Genomic DNA, 14,086 nt, shown 5'->3' on the forward strand with positions numbered 1-14,086 from the left:
TTTCTTCCTATTGTGTTTTCAACTTGGAATGCGTCTGCGTCTCGTTCGAGACTCCACCTTTCCATCCGCGACAACACAAAACCAATATCCCAACGGTCCTTCTACCGACAAGGTTCGCCATGTCTCATTATCACTCACTAGGAGAGTTGATTTGGGCGAAGATCGCTCTCACCCAGAAGTCTCAACCCACCAGCGTAAACACAGATCGCAAGACTTTCGATGGTTTCCTGGCTGCACATCGCGTCGAAGCAACTCACATTCTAGGTGCCGCTCCAGATCTAGCTGACGAAATCCTTTGGCTCACGGAGAAGTTGACCTGGAAAACATACTGTGAGTGGGTTTCCTTCAGATCTTCCGACTTGTTCCCATGTTGGATGCCACACGATCGTTCCTTTCAGTCGCATCCTGCTGCTCATATACTAACTTCAACTGTGGCAGTCGGAATTCTAAAACATTTTCCTGGTGTCAGCCCTCGCGAATCTGCGGTTGGGGTCTACTACTCACTTGCAGACCTGTTGTGGGCCAAGGTTGAATTGGAGTCTCGGGGTAATGCTGCAGAACTTAAGCAAAATTACAGTGTCTTTCAAATGCTCCGCCAAGCTAATTTTGCGACTGTCAAAAAAAACTCCTCTTCGGATCGAAGCCTTAGTTGGCAGTTGTACCAATCTGAGGTTGATCTGTGGGCTGGCTTTGGTAAGTGAAAAGATCCTCACGAATCGAACAATACATCTATTAACCCACGGTGATAGGCAACAGCGGCGTATTTCCTGGAGTTGAGCCATGTCAATCGGCGCATCAAGACGAACACCACACATCCTGCGACAAATTTACAATGGTCGGTAACTCCCTCCTTGGTGTGTCCCAATTGCCCCTTAGCCCTGTTACTTGGCCTCAAGCTTCGGAAACTGGTAAAAGCAACCGTGAAAGTTCCATCCCCACAAAGGCTATTTCGACGAAACCAAACTCACCTGAAAATCGCAATGGGTTCCAGGAGAAGTCTCCAGATATCGCAGCTCTCCCCCCGCTTGCGCCAACCCAGTGGGCACCAAGCCAACGCGAAAATACGAAACCGAGCCCAGTTCTGACAACAGCAGATAATAGAGACAAGGTCGATCAAGAAAAAACACCATCACAGTTGACAACATTCAAGCAACTTGGTATCACAACTAACGGTCCAATTCCTGCGTCGGCGTCGGGCAGTTCGTCACCTCGACCTGTCCGGTTCACTGTATCAGAAAACAAAGCGTTCACACCCTTCAAGCTTACGGCAAAGAAAGGTAATGAATTTGTTCCAACAAACGAAGAGATCTTTTCTGCCGATTCCGTTACTCAGGCACATATGGCGAAGACTCTTGGCGGATTAGGTAGATCGAAATGGGCATAATTGCGGCATGACTGACTGTAGTCTATAGAGATCTTGGTTTGTTGAGAAAAAGTAGAAAGAGACGGCTACTCTACTTATCGCTGGAGCCTTCACATATCAAAAACTCATGTCTCTTTAGCTAAACATCGTACGCATACTGTTCCTACCTTAGTTTTTCTGGCTAATCGAGGAAATTCTGTATCGCATAGAGAGGTCATTTGGACAATGAAAGCGAACAGTCTTACATGAATTCTTATTTCCCACACTTTGCTCACGGCTTACTTCGAAATAGGCTCAGATCACTATATACTCCCTCATGTAGCGGCGAACAAAATAGGTGCAAGTGAGTCTCTGATGGCTAACATTAACCGAGCCATATTAGAAGTAAAGAACACTTGTCTCGAAAGCACCCAATTCCGGCTATGAAAGGCATAAAATTTCATGATAACTAACAAGATTTGGAGAAGTGCTTCCACCAGTTCACGTAATTGGTTCAAAGTGCTAATTTTCTTGTTCATCTAGAAGGTCTATATACAAAACAGGCACTACGGATATTTTCTGTTCCAAGGGTGTCTATGTTCTGTCGCTCATGTCGCTCAGATCTCAATGGTGAGACTACATGGCGCCGGGAAGCTCAGTGAGCCCTGTGAAGAAGTTAAGTTAGATAAGCAAAACTTGGTTATTCGGGCAAATAGCTGGGGGTGACTCACATCCTTCAGTATCCTCTTGCACTTGCTGTTCCTTCATACACAGATTCGCAGCCTCTGCACTCTGGGTTGCAAGCACTTTGCATGTATCACCCGTACATCTTGCATCCAAGGCCTTTTGCAACAAGTCGTCCTTCCAACCAAAAAGGTAATCGCCGTGCCAGCCATAGCCAGTCCTATTTGACTCATTTAGAATATGAGTGGTTCGGCTTAGGGGTCACCCTTAACTTACGTATCGCCCATACTATACACAAATGGATTTGATCCATCAACTGGCCACAGTTCCTTGTCATTGAATTCCCGTGTGTCCCACATGATTTCGTACATTACTTGCGGTAATCTGATGGGAAATGCTGCGGGACATGGGCCAGTAGACTCAAAAGAACCACTGCTCGGATAAGATATATGGGACCGGTGGTCTGGACTGTCAAGATTCTTCCCATCCCAACATCTACAAGAATGTTAGTCACCAACAGGAAATAATCAGGAGGAGGACTAACGTTGGGAAGGTAATGGTTGCTCGAATTCCGCCACCACACATCTGCGTTGGAAGAGAAGCTGTATCATTGCCAGTACAGGGAGCTCCGCCAAATGGATCCTGTTCGATATTGCTATAGCATCTATGGCAAAGCTGCTTTTGCTGTCCTTTGGAAGACCGAAGCATAGGATCTCCAACCACCATGCGGAAACCCTAGATACGTTCAGACGAATCATTGCGATATACTTAGGACACCAACCGGTTTAAAAGCAGTAACTTTCGTCTTTCCATCATACGGAGGAATATAATAGACAGTCAAGCCCCCATTCTTCCCTCTCAAGCCCAAATTCGTCATTTGAGGAACTCGCTTATATGTTCCATTGCGCGCCTTGAAATACAAACTCGCCGTCCAGTAATTCGAAAAATCCCTGAGCTTCAAGTCAGCACCAATAAAACCGAAGGACAATCAGACTATGAGTACTCTGAGAAAGTACAGCTCGTGCATGTCGAGGCCTTAGCTGGATCGAAAGTCACAGGTGTCATAGTCGCATCGAAAGAGTTTCCGCCAGCTATCTGGTGGACATGAGCAGACGGTGTGATTCCTGGCTGTACTAAAGGATCAATACGCTCGATGACAAGCTTTGAACATTCGAAGCGCATCATTGCGGCTTGTGCGAACTGGCGCTTTGCCATCTGATCGGCGTCAGATGGCATCGCCAACGTTTCTACCGAAGCCAGAACGGCCGCGACGATGATGGTTTTGAGATGCATTTTGATGGTGGAGTCGTTAATCTTTGAATTTTGGTGTTTTTTGGGTTGTTATATAAAGGGTTGGGATTAGATTAGAGTTATTTGGGTATTGCTGCATGGCGGGTGAAGGAAGGATCCGACTTACCGACACTTTTATCCATATTACGATACTTGATTTGGTTTATCTTCATTTGTCTTTTATTGTAGAGTGGCAAAGTACTGATAACATTTCGGCAGTTGATGGCCCATTTTCTTTGCGATATATACGCTGTGAAAGGATCTGGGGGACGGATATCGGAAGAGCGGGATAGTCGCTTGGGTACATTAGCCATCGCTTGTCATATCTTCGATATATCTGAAACATGCGATCGCACTTCCCTCGACCTTCACAGTTTGATATGTTGATATCTTTCACAGAATATCGCTCCGGAGTGGAGAAGTCCCCGAAGAAGGGTAAGTTACAGACCATGGGATTTGGTTACACAAGCAGAAACCGAAGAGAAATACTTTAGGTTGTCTTGTTGTTAGATAAAAAAATCACACGTGGTGTCTTTTTACAGTGTTAATAAGGACCGTCAGTCGTTATTCTCTTCTTGTTTGCGTCGAGGTCCTCCTTAACTCGATACCGCTAGCAGATAGACAAAGGTACGGGATGAACCGCCAGATACGTTGACCATTTCACATCTAACAGCGAGGGAGTTAACTAGCGACATGTAGAGCTACTTATCAGCAGTCGGAGAACCAATTAAAGACATGAACATTTCTTAGCTGCTATAGTAGTATTGGATTAGTTACATTGTTAGCAAGTAAATCTTGTTGGTCTAGTGCTGTAAAGATGATGTTAGTAAGTTTGGACTTCCGAGTATGATAGTTAAAGCTGGCTGCTGGAAAACACAGTTTATGCATTGGTGGAATCGAAGGAAATATATGGGGCTGGATATCGTGAGATGGAGGCGTTTGGAGAAGTTCTTCGGGCACATCGTTAAAGTGACGTTGACTCTACTTGTAGAATGACCAAGAATCGACGGGTTTTGACTTGGCTCAACGTAAAAACGTCTTCAGGTCTTCAAATTTTTGGGTCTTCATCATCTTCGCTCGGTAATGTGCGTCAGAGAGCTGCTCAAATTTGTTTATGTTGATTTTGAGATCGCTCTGTGTTTTTGTTTATTGTTTTTGACAGAATCGAAAAAAATACATCAATTCTGCTTTGAAATAGAAAACATGTGGTCAAGAGGATGACCGTACTGAGAATGTATTTCGCTCGCCTAGGTTGAGTCCGACTTGACGACGCTATTTAACAACCCGTTGTTGATGTTTTTAGGCGATAAGTTAGCATAGTTCTTTAGTTAAGTTACTCATGGCGTGTCTCATAGTTTAAGATATATTCCCGATTTGCGATAAAAGCTACTTTTACATAAGTAGGTGATCTTCCCGCATCATTTGACATTTCGCACTTCTGTCAGCAGAAGACTGTAAGCGAGGGCTCACTAAAATTTTATATAAAAATCCAGGGGCCTGGAACCAATCACGGAAACAGAGGTCCATCTGACACTTGATAGGATACAACGATCCACTATTCAAAAGTTAGTTCAGTTGGAAGTAAGCATGCACCTTCTCAGTGCCCCTCGCTAACAGTTATTTTCATATCATAACCTTCTCTGCACTTTTAAGGTTCAGCATGAAGGTATGGAAGAGTTGCTCTTTTCCCAGCCGGGCAGTTAGAGGGTTCATAAAACCGAGTCTGTTCTCTTCTCTCACTACCCAGTCTCGAGCCAACAATTCCTGGCCCCATCTTACAGGTTACCGTAAGCCCAGCACGGCATCATACTTCTCGACATCCACGAGCCAACTTATACAGTCAAACCGTACAATTACGAGTTCAAACATATCTACAGAGTACTCAATTCCTCGCCCCCACGTGTTTCTTACAGATGTTTACTGATCATTGGGCCACAGGTATACGGCGTCTGACGCTTTCTTTGAGGCACTCGGGGAGGTAAGAACAAATTGGTCCTCCATTAATGTTTAGTTCTAAAACTCATGTAGTCGGGTGTGCAAGCCTGCTTCGTGAACATTGGTTCAGACCATCCGAGTTTACTGGAGGCCATAATAAGAGGGCAGCAATCGAAAAACAATGATTTCCCTAAGATATATACTTGCCCGAACGAGGTGAGTAATCCACCTGCTCTTGACCATGTTAACCTTACGGCTGACGACATATAATTTGGAAGATGGTCGCAGTGTCCATGGCCGATGGCTGGGCTCGCGCAACAGGGAATCCCCAATGTGTCATCGTCCACGTCGACGTCGGTACTCAAGCCATCGGACAAGCCATGCACAATGCCAACACAGGAAGAGTCCCTGTGTTGATATTTGCCGGATTATGTCCTTACACCGAAGAAGGTTTCGTCGGATCTCGAACAGAATACCAGCACTGGCTCCAGGATGCCCCTGACCAGAAGGCCATTGTTGGTGGGTACTGTCGATTTACTGGAGATTTTCGGACCGCCCGTACTGTGAAGCAAACTGTCTTTCGCGCACTGCAGATCGCGTCTAGTGATCCCAAAGGTCCGGCGTATATCACCGGCGCGAGAGAGGTTCTTGCTGAGAAAATCGAGCAACCGTTTACAGTTCAGAAGAAAAGGCATAGTGCAATTGGACCAGCAGCCTTGCCACAAGATGCGGTTGAGAATATTGTTGAAGCATTAGTTCACGCGAATAACCCTCTCATCATTACTGGATATTCTGGAAGAAATCATGCTTGTCCAGAACAGCTTGTTAAGCTTGCGGAAGCCATCCCAGGTCTTTGTGTCTTGGATACTGGTAAGTGATAGGGACACTGTTTATACTTCTCTTTCCCTGACCCTTCCATATTTACTCTGATTCGTGCGTTAAATCTATCATTCATACTCGTATTTCGAGACATCATCAAGATTGAATGCTGACTTTTCCGTCCATTAGGAGGTTGTGTAAGTCAACAGAGACACTTTCCTTTTGATCACCCACTCCATTTGCCCTAGAACAACATGCTGAGTGTTCCCTAAATCGCTTCTGAACAGTACCAAAAGTCATGCGCCATACTCTTTTTCATTGATAGGCAATTACTTACTTGGATATCACCTAGGACATGTGTTTCCCAGCCGACCATCCAAGCTATGTGGGCTTTCGTTTGAGCTTTCACGATATTACTACTAATGCAGATGTTATTCTCGTAGTAAGTTAATAACGATTGTATTAACATCTATTCTGCCTCAAAAATACGTTGTGTCAGGGTGCTCGGTGCTGTACCCCCTAGACTTCTCACAATAATACTAACTCTTTCATCACCCAGCTAGACTGCGATGTCCCGTGGATTCCGTCTCGAAATCCTCCCCGGGAGGATGCAAAGATTTACTACGTCGATGTTGATCCTTTGAACTCCTCGATTGGATTCTCGTTTTTTACAGCCGACGGAAGATGGAAAGCAGATAGCTACACAGCGCTCACTCAGCTAACAAACTATCTCTCTTTAACTCCGAGATTGCAGGAAATATTATCTACGGAAACATATAAACGTAGGTGGGAATACTTACAGAAAGCCTATTCCGCGAAGAAAGACGCTCTAGCTAGACTTGCCACCCCTCCATCGGATGGAGCTCTGGATATCCACCATGTCGGCTCAGCCATAAAAACCGCAGTACCCGAGGAAACAGTTTTCGTCGTTGAAGCAGCGACCTGTGCGATGGATCTCTCCGACCAGCTTCAGGTAACAATGCCAGGAAGTTGGATCAACTCTGGGGGTGCTGGACTTGGATGGAGCGGAGAAGCAGCCCTTGGAGTTAAGTTAGCTCACGACGCTGCAGGTCATAACCCACCAAGCTTCATCTGTCAAGTCGTTGGCGATGGTTGCTTCCTCTTCAGTGTTCCAAGTAGTGTGTATTGGATTGCTTCACGATATGGCATTCCCATTTTGACAGTGGTGCTTAATAACCGAGGTAAAGAATGATTCTAGACCATTGCAATTATGAGTGGAAGCATGTACTAATGTGCTTTTCCTTCTAGGCTGGAACGCGCCACGTCGCTCGCATGAGCTTGTGCATCCAAATAGCTTGGGTGCCGCAGCTACAAACAGAGATATGCATATCTCACTGTAAGTTAGCACTGACGTTGCTTCTCTCCCAGTTCGGTCACTCGATACACCTATCCACATTTTCTTCTAAATCATCATCAATCCCAGCACTGAGTATTTCCATGATGCCCAATTACTGACGCTTCTACTCCCAGTGATCCAGCGCCAGATTACGGTGGAATTGCCAAAGCTGTAGCGGGAAGTTCATTTGGGAAGACTGGAGAGGAGCTTTTTGTAGGACGAGCGAGAAAGGCGGATGAACTGAAGAGCTTATTGGAGCAAGCTGTCAAGGCAGTGAAAAGTGGAAGAGGTGCTCTCGTCGAAGTCGTACTGAATGTCGATGAAAAAGGTAACAGCATGATACAGAAGTGATTTAGTTCGACTTGGGAGTTTTCTGCATGAACTAAAAATCTCGAACCCAGTATTGTAATGCTTTCTTCCAGTGTTTTCCAATTTCAAGATTTAAGCAATAAAGATCGTTGTTCTTGAGCTGGATTTACCAACTCATGTCAACATGCATCTGATAATAGTGAATATCATGGGTTACTTGACCATGAACACCCAAGTGGCTGAGGACAATGGTATCAACTGCTCATGCGGTAGGTGGCCATCCTTCGGCTCCCTGAACGGCGAAGATTAGAAACTCATCCACTCTTGATAATTTGCGCTGCTATTTTTTTAGTAGACCACAATTGCTCTACTATAGAAGCCTCGTCGCTGGGTCAATAGTTGGACCAGCAGGTAAATGTACTGGGAAGCCCCAAATCTGCGTGTTACCCTGTTTCGAATTCCGAGGTTACTCAGTCTATCGTGTGCCCACAAGGGCGGCTGGAGATCAGCATCATGGATCGGAAACACTATCCATATTCCGGAAACTCGCAGGAAACCCATCATTTGAGTGCCGATCTCACTGCCTCTACCGATTCCGAACCCTTCTAATTAGCCTATCTTTTGACGTTTTGCCTTTTTCCTTGAGGATCAAAAGCCACAGAAGTGAAGTTGGCCATATAACAGCAGCTATACTCTTACCATGAGAATTACAGCACCGCGAAAAGACAGCCGTCTTGTGGTGGTCGTACAGATGTGCTGTCGTACATAGATTAGCGTGATGTTTTGTCTTTGATTTCAGCGTGAATCATGGCCAACAACCTCCGTCCTAAGATCGACACAACAACATCATCTAGTGAATATCACCAGATATTCTTTCCACCATAATTGATCAACTGCGCTTAGAACTGACCGTTCAATCTCAAGCCCAACTCATCTAGAATGACTGACACTTACAAAAAGATAGCAGCCGCGAAGCAGGCAGATGCACTGTCAAAGATACCACAAGAATGGCGTCTACCAGCGGACATACTCCAAAAAGTTTCAGTAACATCGGACATCAGCGTCATGGATGTCCCGAGCACTTGTGGGATCCTCGACTCGACTGAAATCGAGATTACGGAAAATTACACTGCAACGGTCTTAGCAAATAAGATAGCCACGGGGGTATTCAGCTCTCTACAAGTTGCCCAGGTTTTCTGCAAACGTGCTGCAATAGCCCAACAACTCGTAAGTCAAACCCACAGAGATACCTCCCCTGGTTGACACTAGATAGACAAACTGCCTCACAGAAACCATGTTTCCCGAAGCCATTGAGCGCGCCAAGTTCCTTGACAAATACCTCATAGATAATGGAAAACCGCTGGGGCCTTTACATGGGCTACCTATCAGCGTCAAGGTATATCTACATACCGCAGTATTAGAAGCTGCTAACATTCGGGTAGGATGGCTTCAACATCAAGGGAGTGCCATCGACTCTTGGCTACATTCTATTCCAGAGTTATCCGGTACCAGAGGAGAACTCCCCAGTCATTGACATTCTACTATCACTTGGAGCCATTATCCATGTGAAAACGAATGTTCCGCAAACCATGATGGTACGTGGATGCCAAAATGTACTCCTTACTAGCTAACTCAATCTCCAGGCTGCAGAAACCCACAATAACCTGTTTGGTCGCACTTTGAATCCCCGAAGACTATCACATACCGCAGGAGGAAGCAGTGGTGGAGAAGGCGTTTGCGTGGCGATGAGGGGATCAATCATTGGGCTCGGGACAGACATCGCAGGGTCCATCAGAATCCCAAGCCTTTGCAATGGAACTTATGGCTTCAAACCTTCCGCAAATAGGATACCCTATGGTGGACAGTCTTCGTCAGGAAGAAAGGGCGGACCCGGGGTGAAGGCATCCGCAGGACCACTGGCAAATAGCGCTGAAGACTTGCACTTGCTGTTCAAGTCGATCATATGTGCAGATCCATGGCAACACGACTCTGCGGCTATCGCAATGCCATACAAGAATATTGCCAGAAAGACGAGCCTACGACTAGGCTTCATCGCAGAAGATCCGGCTCACCCAGTTGCGCCACCAATCGCCCGAGCTCTCGAAACAGCATTCCAGAGGCTCGCCGCCGCTGGGCATGAGGTTGTGAAGATGAGCGAGTTCCCTTCACCCGCCGAGGCGGCGAATCTATGTTGGAGCTTTTATTTAACGGATCCGCAAAATACTACTTCCAAAATCATTGAACAAGGCGGAGAGCCCAAAGTTCCAGCAATCTCTTTGACATGGGAGAATCCGAAACTCCCAAATGTTGACATGGATGAGTACTACAACATCAACACAAAACGGCGAGAATTGAAGGCGGAGTGGCACAAGATGTTCGTTGAGCAAAAGTTCGACGCTGTCATGCTTCCTGCGTATATGGACACGGCACCCGCACACGACAAGTATGGGACTGTCTGCTACACGGCATTCGCAAATCTGCTCGATGTAAGTATACAATCTCCACGTCACAGACAAATTGCTAACCACACTACAAGTATCCGGCAGCGGTGATTCCGTTCGAAGTCGCGAATCAAGAAAAGGACCTACCAAACCCTACTGTTCCGAACTGTAAGACTTCTTGTTCGGTTGCTTGTGCTGCATGCTGACCATAATCGAGACAACCCCAAATCATCGCATGGCCTGCCTTGTGCAGTTCAGCTAATCGCTAGAAGTCATTTTGACGAGGAGCTGTTGATGGCAACTCAGGTGGTGGCAGAGGTTTTGCGGAACTGACGCGCAGTTCCTGGAAACGTCCGCCTTTGCAGTACAGGCTCCGACACAACGAAGAATGGGTAGGAGTACGAACAAAGGGGGTATGTCAGATGATGCCGTGCATGACTATCGTGCTTATATCCTTTAAAAGCAAGGCTCTGTTCTACTTACTTCGAACTTTGATGTTGTAGAATCGAACCAAAACATTGAAGCCCCACAATGCCTCGAACACTTTGTTAGAGGTGGAGTACAATCACGTGACAGTATACATTAGCAACCAGGGAAATTTTCTCCCGGAATCATCTACGACTCATCAGAACAGAACAGCAATTTCCGTACACAATCTGGTCAACCAAATCTCTCGTCATGGCGAATACGGACTTTACTTTGACAATCTCCTGTCCCGATCGTCCTGGAATTGTACATGCCGTTACTGGATGGGTTTCGGAGCGCAACCTCAACATTGTGGACTCGCAGCAATATGGTGATCCAACCTCGAACCGCTTTTTCATGCGAGTGCATTTTGCTCATGTCGAATCCGTCTCACAAGATCTCTCGGGTCTAGTTGAGTCGTTTGGTGAAATCGCAAAGCCAATGTCTATGGATTTCGAGCTTACTTCGAATTCCCACAAGCCGCGGGTCCTCATTATGGTTTCCAAAATTGGACACTGTCTCAATGACTTGCTTTTCCGTCATTCTACCAACCAATTACGGATCGAGATTCCCTTGATTGTCTCCAATCACCCTGATTTTCAGAGTTTGGCAGACACGTACAAAATTCCTTTTCTCCACTTGCCAGTCACTGCGGCCACCAAAGCCGATCAGGAGGCTAAGATTTTAGAACTTGTCAAGGAGTATAAGATTGAGCTGATTGTTCTTGCCCGTTATATGCAGGTACTGTCACCAGTGCTCTGCACGGCCATGTCTGGGAAGATCATCAACATCCACCACAGCTTCTTGCCCTCATTCAAGGGTGCCAAACCCTACCATCAGGCATATGACCGTGGCGTTAAGATTATTGGAGCCACCGCACATTTTGTCACTAGCGACCTGGACGAGGGCCCAATCATTGAGCAGAACGTCGTTCGCGTTGGCCACTCTCTGAGCCCGAAGGAGTTGACGATCGAGGGAAGCAATGTCGAGAGCAACGTGCTCGCGACGGCTGTGAAGTGGGCAACCGAGAGGAGGATTTTACTGAACGGCGCAAAGACTGTCGTTTTCAACTAGCGTGGGTTAAATGTTACATCAGTCTGAAGGCCTATAGACTACGAGGTCGTGACTGTAACCTGTATGTATACGAAACTTGAATGTGGTAGCTTCATTGACGACAATCAATCCTTGTGAGTCAAGTCAACTATCTACTTAAACTGCGAAGACTGCCAGCTTACGACTGCACACTCCTTCTGTCCTCGAAGTAGGAAATTATCTTGAGGCTTTTGATCTCATGGCTTGCTTTGTTAGTGGCGAGGGTTAAGCGAATTGTTTTGGTAGACCGGGACATATAGGTACTACGTACCAACCTTTACAAGACGGCTCAATGAGCGCAAACGGGTGTGAACATGGAACTCGTATCGGCACGTGGCTCTTCTTATCCTTCCGGCAAATTTGTTGTTTCGTAGTAACGTCAAGTCCACATCCGCTACGATCAATTTTCCATGCTTGTCCACACCTAACATTACCCGATTAGCCTCTCTGCAATAGCCTGCAACGCAACATCATGACATCGAATTCTCTGCATCATGTGTCGTTTGTCTTCGATTTGTCGCGATACCTGTTGTCTTGTCGTCCTTCATACTTGTTAGCAATCAGACTCTGGAGATACATTCGAATGAGTTATCCAAACACCGCCGCAACGAGTTCAAACAACTTGTCGGTGGTAAAGAGATGATGTTTTCAAGTCATCATAGTTATCGATCGCTTGTAATCGCTGGCATTTTGATTGCACTTTCTCTTCTCTTCCTCACTTCGAGATTAGAGCTCAACTTGAAAACACCTGCGGCAGTCAACCGATTGTACAACAAGGACCCCAAAATCTCGAGCGCTATTTCCAATGCCACCCTTGGGGTGTGTAAACCATATTTGAGAGGAATAGAAATCTTGGCTAACCGGTCGTAGTTTCAAAAGTTGCTTGTTATAAATCTACCCTCTCGAACTGATCGACGGGATGCGACAAGCCTCGCGGCAGCAATCAGTGATCTTAGCATTGAGTTCGTCAATGGCGTCGATGGCAGTAGTGTACCAGAAGCTGCTCTGCCACCGTCCGGGTCTGATAAAAGCGTCAAGCTCTCCAAAGGCATCAGAGGAAGCTGGCGCTCTCATATGAATGCTCTTCAACTGTGAGTCGCCAACCCCGCCTCTTGCTCCACTCTAATATTCGTAGTGTGGTGTCTCAAAATCTCTCAACGGCCGTGATATTTGAAGACGATGTGGATTGGGACATACGCTTACGCGACCAACTTGAGCACTTCGCGAAAGCTTCTCGAATCTTGACCGCAGGCGCTCAAGATTTTTCAACTTTTCCGGTTGTCTCAAGTGACAATCCTGAGGATGCAGAGAGTATACACAGCGAAGTCTCGGATAATGAAATCGCCAAAATCCTATTTTCGCTGCCCTTATCATATGTTCCCTCCCCAACGAAAGTCGCACCATATGGCGACCCCTCAAATTGGGATGTGCTGTGGCTTGGTCACTGCGGTGCAGGATTTCCAAGACCATCTGGCTATCCCGACGTGTACGACGAGAACAACCTTCTCCTCACGCTTCCTGACGACGATACAGTGCCACAACCGCAATATCTCCGCGCTCACCCGTTTGGTCCCCTAGATGCTCTAGCCGAGTCACACCCTCCTCATACACGAGTCTATCATCGAGCAAGCGGCGGGGCACTTTGCACGGTCGCATATGCCGTAAGCCAACGTGGAGCACGGAGACTTCTTCAAGAGTACAGCGTTACAAAGTGGAGCAAGATATGGGATGCAGAACTTGGAGAATGGTGCGCAGGAACTGATTCGTTCTGGAAAAAGTTGGGAGAGAGGAAATGTATCACAAGCCAGCCGCCAATATTTGCCCATCATCATCCGCCTGGAGGAAGAAGCAACATTGGAGGCCTGGGCGGCGGGTATGCAACAAATGTAGAGTCTAAATATCTAAGGCTCAGTGTAAGAATGAATCTTCAAGCCCTTGTAAGGGGTGAGGGAATTGATGGGATGGAAGACCAGTGGCCCGATACGGAGTAGACCTAGACCGTAACTACTTACCTTGAATAGTAGTTTGCCCAAATTACAATTCCTAACCAGCTGAAGCGGCTGCTGACTTTTTCTTCATTTTTTGACTACTCTTTTACCAGTAAATTTCAAAACTCATAGTAAACCTAGCCGAAATTTCTTAATTCTCCTTGTATAGTTAGTTTAGTAGTCCATATAACACTTATTTAGGCCACTGAGCTGACTTATCGTTCAGCCAGTGATGCTGCGCAGTCTACGGCCCGGTTCTGAGACCGACAACCTCCTACTTCGGATCCGACATCGGGTAAAATCCAAAGCCCCGAAGCTAACCTAGAGCCGACCGGGAAATTTGACAAAGTGGCTGAGATCTCGC

The 14,086-nt window shown here is 46.4% G+C and overlaps 6 protein-coding genes across 6 annotated transcripts; 5 read left to right on the forward strand and 1 right to left on the reverse strand.

The window, feature by feature from the left end:
- Nucleotides 1-119: 119 nt before the first annotated feature.
- On the forward strand, nt 120-1,384 carry GLAREA_11178 (uncharacterized protein; the record flags this gene model as incomplete). The annotated part of the gene is made up of 3 exons (XM_008079367.1): nt 120-330; nt 439-693; nt 750-1,384. 3 exons carry the CDS (start codon nt 120-122, stop codon nt 1,382-1,384), a joined length of 1,101 nt encoding a protein of 366 aa, XP_008077558.1.
- Nucleotides 1,385-2,023: 639 nt separating this feature from the next.
- On the reverse strand, nt 2,024-3,319 carry GLAREA_11179 (uncharacterized protein; the record flags this gene model as incomplete). The annotated part of the gene is made up of 5 exons (XM_008079368.1): nt 2,024-2,246; nt 2,303-2,521; nt 2,571-2,761; nt 2,808-2,976; nt 3,030-3,319. 5 exons carry the CDS (start codon nt 3,317-3,319, stop codon nt 2,024-2,026), a joined length of 1,092 nt encoding a protein of 363 aa, XP_008077559.1.
- Nucleotides 3,320-5,529: 2,210 nt separating this feature from the next.
- On the forward strand, nt 5,530-8,046 carry GLAREA_11180 (thiamine diphosphate-binding fold (THDP-binding); the record flags this gene model as incomplete). Its single annotated transcript, XM_008079369.1, has 5 exons — nt 5,530-6,121; nt 6,634-7,272; nt 7,340-7,427; nt 7,562-7,755; nt 7,937-8,046. 5 exons carry the CDS (start codon nt 5,530-5,532, stop codon nt 8,044-8,046), a joined length of 1,623 nt encoding a protein of 540 aa, XP_008077560.1.
- Nucleotides 8,047-8,543: 497 nt separating this feature from the next.
- On the forward strand, nt 8,544-10,573 carry GLAREA_11181 (Amidase signature (AS) enzyme; the record flags this gene model as incomplete). The annotated part of the gene is made up of 7 exons (XM_008079370.1): nt 8,544-8,589; nt 8,701-8,963; nt 9,010-9,132; nt 9,179-9,331; nt 9,380-10,222; nt 10,273-10,345; nt 10,518-10,573. 7 exons carry the CDS (start codon nt 8,544-8,546, stop codon nt 10,571-10,573), a joined length of 1,557 nt encoding a protein of 518 aa, XP_008077561.1.
- A 282-nt stretch (nt 10,574-10,855) lies between these two features.
- Nucleotides 10,856-11,716, forward strand: GLAREA_11182 (Formyltransferase; the record flags this gene model as incomplete). Its single annotated transcript, XM_008079371.1, has 1 exon — nt 10,856-11,716. The coding sequence occupies one exon, from the start codon at nt 10,856-10,858 to the stop codon at nt 11,714-11,716; it is 861 nt and encodes a 286-aa protein (XP_008077562.1).
- A 660-nt stretch (nt 11,717-12,376) lies between these two features.
- GLAREA_11183 (uncharacterized protein) lies at nt 12,377-13,725 on the forward strand (the record flags this gene model as incomplete). The annotated part of the gene is made up of 3 exons (XM_008079372.1): nt 12,377-12,553; nt 12,605-12,825; nt 12,870-13,725. 3 exons carry the CDS (start codon nt 12,377-12,379, stop codon nt 13,723-13,725), a joined length of 1,254 nt encoding a protein of 417 aa, XP_008077563.1.
- Between the last annotated feature and the right edge of the window lie 361 nt (nt 13,726-14,086).

Source organism: Glarea lozoyensis, assembly GCF_000409485.1.
Source record: "Glarea lozoyensis ATCC 20868 chromosome Unknown GLAREA11, whole genome shotgun sequence".
NCBI classification, from domain to species: domain Eukaryota; kingdom Fungi; phylum Ascomycota; class Leotiomycetes; order Helotiales; family Helotiaceae; genus Glarea; species Glarea lozoyensis.